The sequence below is a fragment of the Pan paniscus genome, chromosome 2, assembly GCF_029289425.2.
Source record: "Pan paniscus chromosome 2, NHGRI_mPanPan1-v2.0_pri, whole genome shotgun sequence".
In the NCBI taxonomy this organism is placed as follows: domain Eukaryota; kingdom Metazoa; phylum Chordata; class Mammalia; order Primates; family Hominidae; genus Pan; species Pan paniscus.
Window position 1 is genome coordinate 167,930,296 of NC_085926.1, and position 12,334 is coordinate 167,942,629.

Sequence of the window (12,334 nt, forward strand, 5' to 3'; positions counted from 1 at the left end):
CACTTCCCACTTTGCACACGTTGGAATCTTGGCGGAAGCACCTCACATCCCGTTGAACCCAGTACTCCTCTGTGATTCAGTTGGCCTCTGCACTTCTCCAGGAAGTTCTCTCTGCCACTCCAGGCCAGGTGAAGCTGCTCCTCAGTCTCCCTAGCAACCCACACTTAATTCTATCAGGGTTCTTCTTGCACCCTTGGGCAATTACTGAGTTCCTTGCAAGGCTAGTCCAGACTCTCAGTGTATAAACCACCCTTGACGTAACTAATTCCATCTTAGAAAAACCCTCCATTTTATATTTCATGGACACTTTGCTAACAAGGATAAGATGTTTTGCTTGATGAACAAATTTTAAAAAAGAACACAAACAAGCACACTCATCCACTATAAGTTCTCACCAGAGGACCCTCTGACTGTAAAAGAGCGAAGCCTTCAGCTTGGCTGTCTTCACTAACACCGTCTTGCAGTCACTCGTGATAAGACCTCAGAATTTGCCACCGAAAGCTCTGCCACATCAAAGACTCTTCCTGGCAAGACCACCAGGCCCAGACCAGGACTCCCTTTGTCTTCTTCCCTCCCTTTGGACTGGTTCATTAACCCTTTCTCCTGTCTCTTTTTCCTCTTGATGTTAAATATTACTTTGTTGTGGAATGTTTAATCTACAACATTCATATAGTGATTAAGTATACTAGTATGTATGGTTTGCAATATTTACTGACTTATGGAGTGGCTTGAACCTATGTGCTTTGACTACAGAGTGAATGGGAAGGACTAAGGAGAATTGCCTCCTTGGGAACTCCATGTAGCTCCTGGATTTTGTGATTGAAATAGCATAAAAAAAAAAAAGACTGACATTGTAGAGAGATACAAACGTGTATGGACATGGTCATCTCTAATCTCTAACTGCTATGACACTCAGAGAGGTTGAGAGGCTCAGGACACTCCCCTTGTTCAAGGCTCTGCGTGAAGAGGAGAAGGAAGAAATTGTGCAATATTTTATTTTATTTTATTTGTTTCAGATGAAGTCTGTCTCTGTTGCCCAGGCTGGAGTGTAATGGCGTGATCTTGGTTCACTGCAACCTCTGCCTCCTGGGTTCAAGTCATTCTCCTGCCTCAGCCTCCCAAGTAGCTGGGACTACAGGCATGTGCCATCACGCCCAACTAATTTTTGTATTTTTAGTAGAGGCAGGGTTTCACCATGTTGGCCAGGCTGGTCTCGAACTCGTGACCTCAAGTGATCCACCCGCCTCGGCCTCCCAAAGTGCTGGGATTACAGGCTTGAGCCACTGCGCTGGCCTAATTGTTCGATATTTTAAATGTTTAAATGACCGGCAAGTCGTAGGTGCTCAACAAATATTTGTTGAATGACAACAAATTAGCACTGTTGACCCAAAAAAGGCAATGCAATATATGGGCTATTTAATATTTGCAGATTTTTATTTAAAAATCTGAATTCACAGTACACTGCAGGCGGTTGCTTAGAAGCATACAAGTTTCAAGAAGTTCTGTCACCCTGTGTATACTCTTTTTTTTTTTTTTTTTTTGATACGGAGTCTTGCTGTTGCTGCCCAGGCTGGAGTGCAATGGTGCGGTCTTAGCTCACTGCAACCTCCGCCTCCTGGGTTCAAGCGATTCTCGTGCCTCAGCTTCCCGAATAGCTGGGATTACAGGTGCGTGCCACCAAGCCCGGCTAATTTTTGTATTTTTAGTAGACATGGGGACCAACGTGGACCATGTTGGCCAGGCTGGTCTCAAACTCCTGACCTCAAGTGATCCGCCCACCTTGACCTCCCAAAGTGCTAGGATTACAGGCATGAGCCACCGCCTGGCCACCCTGTGTAAACTCTTATCTGGAGACAACTGCCAAGTTTAAATTTGCAGAGGTAAGGGAAGGAGAGGCCCTGACCCGGTGGCCCCCGCTCGCCCACCTGCTGGGGAGATGGGGAGCTCCTAGGACAGGGGCTGGGTCCTCAAGATGTGGCACGAGGAAGGGGGTCTCACTGAGCCCCCAGCGGCTCCCGCACTGCGCACCCCTGGCTGCGTCCCTCTGCCAGCCTCAACTCGGCCCTCTCCTAGCCGGCGGGGGGTGACGGTCTCTGTGATATCTTTCCGTCCCGCCGGCAGGCGGCGCCCTCCGGCCCTTGTTTCGTTGGGCCCGGACGGGACGTGCGTGCTCAAAGGTTGCCCGGCTCTGACGCCCGCATTTCCTGGTCTGGAGCCGGCTGAGCCACAGCAGGGTCGCCGCGGGGTCCCGGGGCCGTGCTCCCCTGCCCCTCCCGGGAGCGCGCGGGGCGGGGCGGGGCGGGGCGGGACCAGGCGGGCGAGCTGGGCCCTCGCCCCTCCCTCGGGCGGTCACCTGGGCACGGGCGCTGCAGGTGTCGGGGCCTCAACCTTGCGGAGCCGACAGCCATCGATCCTCGGGTGAGTGCGGGCACAGGTGGAGGGTGCCCGGCGCTGTCGCCACCGGCGTCCCAGCCTCGGGGCGGCGAACGGTCCCCGCGCCGCTCCCGGCCTCCCTGGCCGGGCGCTCAGCGCGTCTGGGAGGGGAAGGAATTTCCTTTGCAGGAACTCAGGGGCTGGGGGTTCTCTGCTACTTAAGAGATCCAGGAGTGGAGCCCGGACGCCCGAGCCTTCCTGCTTCGGGATGGGGATTACCGCGGAGCCTTAGCAACTGGGGTCTGTCGTGGGTTTGAGGGCAGGGGGTCCGGGGAATGGGCGTGTCCCGCACCCAGAGACTCGCCACGCTCTCTCCAGGGGGAGATGCTTTTTAAACATGACAAACCCAGCAAGGTTATAGAAATGGGTGTATGCAACTCTTCGCTCTTTCCTGGCGCCCAGAGGTGAATAGTCTCACACACACACGCGCGCGCGCGCGTGCGTGCATTCATTGGGGCCGACTTTGCGTCCCTTCCCCTGGCCTCGAGCGTTGGGGACGGCGCCCCCGCCCGCGCCCGCCACTGGGATTAAGCCCCAGGGCCTTGCCCGGCTATTTGTTTTCCGAGGCCGTTGCGTCCGGGTAGGTTCCTGGATGACCATCCTGGCTGGCTCAAAATTCCCTCTAGATTACCTGCGACCACCGCCAGGAACCCAGAGACTGAAACTCCTTTTCTCACCTGCGCAGGTGGCCTCGAGGTGGTGGCAGGGCCGCCCCCTGCAGTCCGGAGGCGAACGCACGGACCGGGCCTCCGGAGGCAGGTTCGGCTGGAAGGAACCGCTCTCGCTTCGTCCTACACTTGCGCAAATGTCTCCGGTAAGGGGAAGTGTCGCTTAAATCCCAGAGATAACCCCCACCGAGAAGCATCACAAAAGACATGAACGAGTGTTTAGCTCTCAGGATTGTTATTGCTTCGAGTGAAATGGTTTCTTGTGTGCTTTTGTGCATTTATATATAAATATAAACATATATGTATACATTTGACAAGCTCTAAGACCGGCACTTGTGATATCTCCAGAATAGAGTTATTATAGTTATTTGGAAATTGTCAGTGAGGATCAGCTTGGTTGCTATGCGAATTGCAGGGAGGAGGACCTGTGTGCAGTTTCAAAACGATTTAAGAGAAATTCGGTGGCAATACAAGGTGTAGACGTTGGTTGGATCGTGATTTGATGAATGTTTTTTAAAATGGAGATGATGCCCGAGTGCGGTGGCTCACACCTGTAATCCCAGCACTTTGGGAGGCCGAGGTGGGTGGATCACCTGAGGTCAGGAGTTCGAGACCAGCCTGGCCAACATGGTGAAACCCTTCTCTACTAAAAATACAAAAATTAGCTGGGTGTGGTGGCACGCGCCTGTAATCCCAGCTACTCGGGAAGGCTGAGGCAGGAGAATCGCTTGAACCCGGGAGGCGGAGGTTGCAGTAAGCCGAGATGGCGCCACTGCACTCCAGCCTGGGAGGCAGAGCGAGACTCCGTCTCAAAATAAATAAATAAATAAGGAGACGATGAAGGACATTTCTACTGATTATTTGATGGTATCAAGGAAATCATAATAGTTCTGTTTAGTTACTTTTGGTAACGGTATCCTGATTAAGGTTTTTAAAATCCCTGTAGAGACACAGACTGAAGTTGAAATCCAGCTTTGGGATTTGCTTCAGAATTATTCAGTTTTAGATGCTAGCAGAGAAGGGAGGGGAACAAGATGAGAGGAGATTGTTCATGGATTGTTAATAGTTGAAGCTGGAAAGAACACAGGGACACAGGCAGGGGAACTTCAGGCACGGGGGCCTGTCGGAGGGTGGGGGGAAAGGGGAGGGAAAGCACTAGGACACATACCTAATGCATGCAGGGCTTAAAACCTAGATGACGGGTTGATAGGTGCAGCAAACCACCATGGCACATGTATACCTATTAACAAACCTGCACATTCAGCACCTGTATCCCAGAACTTAAAGTAAAACAAAAATAAAAATAGTTGAAGCTGGATGATGGTTATGGAAGTCCTTATGCTATTGTTTCAGTATTTGTGTGTGTTTGGCATTTTCCTTTAAACAGAACACCACCACTTGTGGAGCTTTTTTGCATAAGGTAGGTTTGGCACTGCAACTGAGTCTAGATGCAAGGTCTTCCACAGACGCTCGTTCTTTGTAAATTGGGTGTCAAGGCTGCTTCTCCAGACTCGGTCATAAAAAGTTTTTTTCTCCCTACTGGAGGTGCCGATTTATTTTGCTCAGAAGGCAGAGGGTGTTTGCTGAGTGTGACAAAGCTGAGCGGATCAAGTTGATGCAGGTGGAGGCTAGGTCAGCTTTTTTTACACAAAGGGCATTAGCAAGCCTGGGGGTTGATTGCCTCCGGTCGGGCGGATTGTATAAAACGTGTTAGCAGTTTTTCCTAATTGCCCAAATCCCTTCCAAGTTGTGTTCATCAAAAAACAGAGTTTGCAGTAGTGAACACACGTGTCGGTATGCACTTAGGATTTATGTACACTTCTGAAAGCATTGCATGCATCAGTAAAAAGTGTACATGATGAAAACAAAGCACAAGATGAGTAGAGGGCTGCTTATTGCTTGAGAGAGAGCTTAGCTGTGCATTGTGTTGCCTATTTCATCTTTATCTTGTTTGCTTCAGCGATCATGACATGTAAACATTTAGCAAAGCACTGACTCCTAAAAGTTCTGCATGGTGTTAACACATTTTTTTTAAGAACCATGCTTGAAAGAGGGTAAGGAAGGAGTAATAGCTATATCTTCATCAGGCTTGCTCCAGATTTCTTTTCTCCAGATTTAGCCTGTAATTCCTACTCATTCTGTCATGCTTGGTCAGTACTTTGGAATAGTGATTCTGAGAGGGAGCTGTTGAAGTTAGTAGAGGGAGGAAGGGGAGGTATATTTCCGAAAGGTAAATCCCCATTTTTTAGTAGCTTCAGTATAACTGAATGTAATGCCTTTTGATTTAAAGATAAAACAAGTCAAAGATATGAGATCTGGGACAGTTAAAAGTTGAAGTGTTCAGTGAATCTCCCCGGCGTAGACCTTGCTCGTGTAGATTCACTAGTCTAAAGGATGTAAAGATTTTTTTTTTTTTTTTTTTTTTTTTTTGAGACGGAGTCTCGCTCTGTCACCCAGGCTGGAGTGCAGTGGCGTGATCTCAGCTCACTGCAAGCTCCACCTCCCAGGTTCACGCCATTCTCCTGCCTCAGCCTCCCGAGTAGCTGGGACTACAGGTGCCGGCCACCGCGCCGGGCTAATTTTTAGTAGAGACGGGGTTTCACCGTGGTCTCCATCTCTTGACCTCGTGATCTGCCTGCCTCAGCCTCCCAAAGTGCTGGGATTACAGGCGTGAGCCACCGCGTCCGGCCGTAAAGATGTTTTAAGATTGGGTTGAGGAATGCTGAAGCATGTCCTAATTTCACTGCTGTGATGGGAAAATAATGAGACAACCAACAAAAATCTCCTTACAGTGGGGGGAAATACCACAGTGAATTCATGATGGTTCTTAAATGAAGTGAAATTGTTTGGTTTGTGGCTCTGTTTTCTTGGTATGAATGAAAGAAGTATGCAACCGTCACGTAACTTTATTTTATACCTCAGTTTCCTCTCTAGTTCCCTAAAAGAGCATGGAAAGAGAAAAGAAACTTGCCAGGCCCTTTAGTGACCAAACTAATGTTTACTCTCCTCTGTAGGAGAGTGGTAGATTTTGACTCTGGAGAGTTGATTGCTAATAGCCATTTTAAGGACTTACCACAAATGTGACACCATTTCGCCCTGATTCACATTATTAAGGGTATGAACGCATTAGAAAAGCAAATTGCTCCCTTGTTGGGCTAGAAATGATAGGAAAGGGTGTTGGCAATCTAGTCAACAGTATTCTCCTAGATTCATAAACACTTCGCTTTCATCTACATCACCTCATCCCATCCTGTGAGGCGAAGCAGTGGTGATAGAGGGTAATTTTGGTTTTTAACAGATGGGAACATTGAAATATAAGGAAATCAGCCTGCGCAACATAGTGAGACCTTGACTCCACAAAAAATAAAGATAAATAAATAAAAATTAGCCAGGTATGGTGGTGCACGCCTGTAGTCCCAGCTACTCAGGAGGTTAAGGTGGGAGGATTGCTTGAGCCTGGGAGGTTGAGGCTGCAGTGAGCCGTGATCATACCACTGTACTCCAGCCTGGGTGACAGAGCAAGATACTGCCTCAAAAAAAAAAAAAGAAAGAAAGAAAGAAATCTAAAGAAGATTGCTTTAAATCACATCTTTAGGGAGACAGGGAAGGAAATTTAACATTTATCAAGAGTTCATTGGCCAAAGAAAAGAGTTCATGGGCTGGGTGTGGTGGCTCGCATCTGTAATCCCAGCTCTTTGGGAGGCTGAGGGGAGGAAGGTTTGCTTGAGGCCAAGAGTTCAAGACCAGCCTGGGCAACATAGCGAGGCCCCCATCTCTACAAAATAAATAAATAATAATAATAATAATAATATTGGCCAGTGTGGTGGTGGCTGAGGTGGGGAGGGTGGCTTGAGCCCAGCAGTTCTAGGCTGCAGTAAGCTATGTTTGCACCATTGCACACCAGCCTGGACGATAAGGCAAGACTCTCTCTCTTAAAAAAAAAAAAAAAAAAAAAAGAATTCATGGTAGTCTTCTGGTAGTCTTCACACACTTTTTTTTTTTTTTTGAGATGGAGTCTCGCTCTGCCACCCAGGCTGGAGTGCAATGCTGCGATCTCAGCTCACTGCAAGCTCTGCCTCCCGGGTTCATGCCATTCTCCTGCCTCAGCCTCCCCAGTAGCTGGGACTACAGGTGCCCGCCACCACGCCCAGCTAATTTTTTATATTTTTAGTAGAGACGGGGTTTCGCCATGTTAGCCAGGATGGTCTCAATCTCCTGACCTCGTGATCTGCCCGCCTCAGCCTCCCAAAGTGCTGGGATTACAGACATTCACACACATTTTTGTTTTTTGTTTTGTTTTGTTTTGAGACAGAGTTTTTGCTTTGTTGCCCAGGCTGGAGTGCAATGGTGTGATCTCAGCTCACTGCAACCTCTGCCTCCTGGGTTCAAGCAGTTCTCCTGCCTCAGCCTTCCACGTAGCTGGGATTACAGGTGCCAGACACCATGCCTGGCTAATTTTTGTATATTTAGTAGAGACAAGGTTTCACCATGTTGGCCAGGCTGGTCTCGGAACTCTCGACCTCAGGTGATCCACCCGCCTCGGCCTCCCAAAATGCTGGGATTAAGGTGTGATCCACCATGCCTGGCCCACACACGTTTTTAATTCTGACAAATGTCTCTAGGTTGGGTATTATCAGTCCATTTTGCAAATGGAAGTTGTAGCTAGAGGTTAATAGTTTTTGCCTGAGGTCTTGCAGCTAGATTCAAACTCAGCTCTGTCAGATTTGACAGTCTGCGTTATTTCTGGCAGTTTCACACTACCTTTAGCAGGAAGCAGAGCAACACGCCCAAGAATTGGGTAGTCTAGGCAAACTATCTTCTTATCACACCCTACTGTCCTGGTGACAGGCGGGGGGCATGGGTCACATCTGACCAACAGATGTTCTGTCGGGCCAGCATAGAGCTTAAAAAAAAACACTGAGTCAGCGTTGAAAATTGGGAAATGTCAAATATTCTGCCCTAACGATTCCCAACGGCAATACTAGAGCAGCTGCCTCTTTAGGGAAGGGTAGTACATTCCAGTCCCCTCAGCCCCCAGCAATCCCTAAAATAGTCCCCAGCCCTGAGATTGTACTTTTTTTTTTTTTTTTAACGGTAAGAGATCTTTCTATGTATGTGTCTCTACCCCAAATGGAATAACAAAATATAGGTTGAGAGGCTCTTGTTGCAAGAAAAATGGGAAAGACACTTTGGGAGGCCAAGGTGCGGGGATCACCTGAGGTTGGGAGTTCGAAACCAGCCTGACCAACATGGAGAAACCTCGTCTCTACTAAAAATACAAAATTAGCCTGGCGTGGTGGTGTATGCCTGTAATCCCAGCTACTTGGGAGACTGAGGCTGGAGAATCACTTGAACTCAGGGGGCGGAGGTTGCAGTGAGCCGAGATCACGCCATTGCACTCCAGCCTGGGGAAGAAGAGCGAAACTCCATCTCAAAAAAAAAAAAAAAAAAAGAAAAGAAAAATGGGAAAGAGCATATTCCTTTGAGGAAATGAGAGTCTTGTGTTTAGTCTCAGTGCTTCTCTGTCAGACAAATACAAGCCGCGTTGTCATTTTTCTCCCATGCTGCCTATTTTCTCACTTACAAGGAACTTGTTCGCTACCCCCTGCAGTTTGACAAGAATGGAGTAGGTGTGGGCAGGCCTCAGTAGGGAAAAGGAATGGCTCCAAACTCCCACACCATTGGGTCTTTGTGAGTAGGCAGGTGGGTCTTGTGCACCTTGGCGGTTCCCCAGGGTGTCCTGCAGGGATGGGGCACCAAAAAGGCCTTTAACCCTTCCCCTTTAAGCAGGGGACCCATGTGGATCCTGAGGTTGTGCATCAGCTCACTGTAGCTGCTCTGAGCTGGACTCCAGCCACTCTGAGGGGTTCCTAGGACTTGCAAAGGGCCCCTCTCCCCCGTCCTTCTCTGCCCACCACTCTCCTGCTGATGACAAGTCCACTTCTATACACTGCTTAGGCACAGCCCCCCAAGAAAGCTCTGCAGGGATGAGGAGCTGAGGCACCCGCATAGTCCAGCCTTAAGGGGTTTCTGTGATGCAAGTCCAAGGGTGGCTTAATTTCCTTGCCTTGAAACTTTCAGTTAAGGGTCACGGGGCAAACATTCTCGCTTCTGTGAATAGCTGGAGTTTCATGACAGTTGAAGTTTCTCTTTAGATCTTTGTTTCCTTCCCCTGAGTTCTGCATTTTCTTCCCGTGTACGTGTGCCGTGGAGGAGAATGAAAAGAGGAAATGGCACAAAAGTGAACCTTGTTGGGTGGCTTTCAGGAAATGTCAGGTGCTGTTGTGGGCCTTTGTCACTCGAGTTGTCAGTCTAGGTGTGTGTGTAAACGGACATGGAATAAACAAGGGCTCCAAGTGGAACAGCTTGTTTTGGCCAAAAGAAGTGAGTTCAGGCCGGGCATGGTGGCTCACACCTGTAATCCCAGCACTTTGGGAGGCCGAGGTGGGTGGATCGTGAGGTCAGGAAATCGAGACCATCCTGGCTAACACGGTGAAACCCTGTCTCTACTAAAAATACAAAAAAAAAAAAAAAAAAAAAAAACAATTAGCCAGGGGTGGTGGCACTCGCCTGTAGTCCCAGCTACTCGGGAGGAGACTCGCTTGAACCAGGAGATGGAGGTTGCAGTGAGCCGAGATCACGCCACTGCACTCTAGCCTGGGCGACAGAGCGAGATTCTGTCTCAAAAAAAATAAAAAATAAAAAAAGAAAGAAAAAAAAAAGAAGTGAGTTCAGAGGCTGACATGTTTTGTGAATGCCAGACCAGCTGCTTGATGGGATCCTTTCTGGAGAACTCTGCGATTCAGGTTTGTGGCTGTGTGCTCCCTCAGGTGATGATTAACCCCCTTGTCAAGGAAGAGTGGGTTAATTGGTTATTAGCCAGAGCAAACAGGGAGAGGCCGAGCAGTCTTGAGTATGGACTCAGCCAGATCCCTGGGTTTCATTTCTGGTTCTTCCACCACCTGTGTGACCTTGACTCATTTTTTAAAACCTCTTTGTACCTCAGTTTCCCCTGTGTAAGCTAGAAGTAATAATAATACCTACATCATAGGGCAGTGAGGATTCAGTGGCATGTCAAGTGCTTGTAACAGTGCCTGGCATGGAGTAGGATGGATTGTGAGTTAGCTATTATTATTGTTGTTGTTAGAGCCCTGCTTCCTTTACTTTCACTTTTACTGGGGAGAATTTCCCCCACATAATGTTAGAAGAAAGACCACAGGGAAGAAATGCATCTGAGCTCTGACCTCTGTTCGTGGAGTGAGCCATGGGCTGCCCATCTGGGTTGCCACATGGCCTTAGGGAAATGTTCTCCATGACAAATGCTAACAGGGTGTTTGGTGCAGCAGCAGCTTTGGAATTGATGAGAACTGGGCCACAACTTGTGACTTTGAGCCAGGGCTTTGGCTTTGTTGTTCGGGGATTAAAATCTCCACTGACTGTGGAAAGGAGTTGGAATCCCCTAGCATTCATGTGGATACAAACTCCAACCCCTTATGAGAGAGCGGGCTAGTGTTAGCTGGGACACAGGAGTCCCAGCCTCAGCTATGCCACCGCCTGGCAGGGGTTTAAGGCCAGGTCTTCTGGGCAGCCAGTGCCTCTTCTGTCACCTGGGGATAAGCATATCTAATAGGAATGTTGTGAGGGGCTAACAACATTTTATGAAATCCTGACACAGACACAGCAAAGTACAATGCCTGACTTGCCCCTTAGTAGTAAAATCATAGAACAGATACATTAAGAGGCTTACTTTTTAACTTGGAAAAGTAATATAGATGCTGTTAACTAATGTTTATTTAATATTTTATAGTTCCTAAAAGGGCTATCTGGTTTGATCTTTAAACTAGCAATGCAGGTTTCTGTTTGTTTACATTTGTTTCGATTGCCTTTGGCTGCCTGTTTCAGGAGAGGAGGTACAGAAGTGAACCCAGGTTCAGGCCAGAAATGAGAACATGGAATGGCCTTCATTTTACTTTATCAGAGAGGTAACATGAGTTCTTATTCTTTATGCCCTTAAGTAATTCTGAGGAGGAAGCACTTTAGAGATTGATAGCTAAGGTGTTCCTGGGAAGCTGAAAGCATCCATGGTGTCCAGGGAAGCTGAATGGAGGGCCAGTGATTCCCCTCCAAGCAGCAGGGCAGAGGTCTCCCCTGTCGACAGCCCTTGCCTGGTCCCCTTCAGCAGGGGGTGGTGGGAGGAAGAGAGGCAGTAGGCTTTGGATTCTCCCTCCTGCCCCAGGTGCAGACCCAAAGCTTCAGAGTCCATCCTACCTTCACCTAACCCTTCGTCCTTCTCCTGCACTCCAGCCAGGTGTTCCAGTGTGTAGTCTGTACCCGCCACACCCTCACCGCATCCCCAGCGGATGGGCCCCAAGCCTGCACTCTCCTGCTCACCGCAAGGTTTTCTCTTCTTCCTATGGCCTCTGCTACTTTCCATTGCTGCCCTTGCCTCCTGATCCTGCCTGCCTTCAACTTTACTGTATTCTGAAAGGTTTAAAGGGAAAAGTCTTTTATGACCCACAATCCAAGGATCTGAAGGCATTGACATTTGGGTATATTTCCTTTTTATTTTGTTTTACTTTGTTTTTTTATAAATTTAAAAAATTTTAACATTTTATAAACAATTCATTTTATGTTAGAATTTTAACATAGTTGCTATACTTTGATTAAAATTTATCATTATGACGATATCAAAAAGACACCTGCATGCATATGTTTATCATAGCACAATTCACAATTGCAAAGATATGGAATCAACCTAAGTGTCCATCAACCAATGAGTGGATAAAGAATATGTGATATATGTATATACACATCACATATACACATACATATATACACATCACATATACACATACACAACACACCATGGAATACTGCTCAGCTATAAAAAGAACAAAATAATGTCTTTTGCAGCAACTTGGATGGAACTGAAGGACATTATTCTTTTTTTTTTTTTTTTTTGAGATGAAGTCTTGCTCAGTCACCCAAGCTGGAATGCAGTGGCCCAATGTCGGCTCACTGCAACCTCCACCTCCCAGGTTCAAGCGATTCTCCCACCTCAGCCTCCCGAGTAGCTGGGATTGCAGGCATCAGCCATCATGTCCAGGTAATTTTTGTAGAGACAGGGTTTCACCACGTTGGCCAGGCTGGTCTCGAACTCCTGACCTCAGATGATCCACCCGCCTTGGCCTCCCAAAGTGCTGGGATTACAGGTGTGAGCCACCATGCCCATG

The 12,334-nt window shown here is 47.9% G+C and overlaps 1 protein-coding gene across 7 annotated transcripts in view; it reads left to right on the forward strand.

Moving 5' to 3' along the window:
• The first annotated feature begins 809 nt into the window (after window positions 1-809).
• The window catches only part of GPR160 (G protein-coupled receptor 160), a 51,433-nt gene continuing 39,908 nt past the window's right edge, over window positions 810-12,334 (forward strand). For 2 of the 7 annotated variants that reach the window (XR_008624933.2, XM_055110676.2), the window contains exons 1-2: window positions 871-2,418; window positions 3,119-3,247. Coding sequence is in view for 2 of the 7 variants with exons in the window: in XM_055110676.2 (XP_054966651.1) it covers window positions 1,973-2,418; window positions 3,119-3,247 (575 nt within the window). In the remaining 5 variants the exon portion in view is untranslated. Of the gene's footprint in view, window positions 2,419-2,464; window positions 2,674-2,725; window positions 3,014-3,118; window positions 3,248-11,003; window positions 11,084-12,334 lie in introns of those variants that run through there. The other 5 variants (XM_034957712.3, XM_034957713.3, XM_024928209.4 and 2 more) reach the window with 5 other exon arrangements.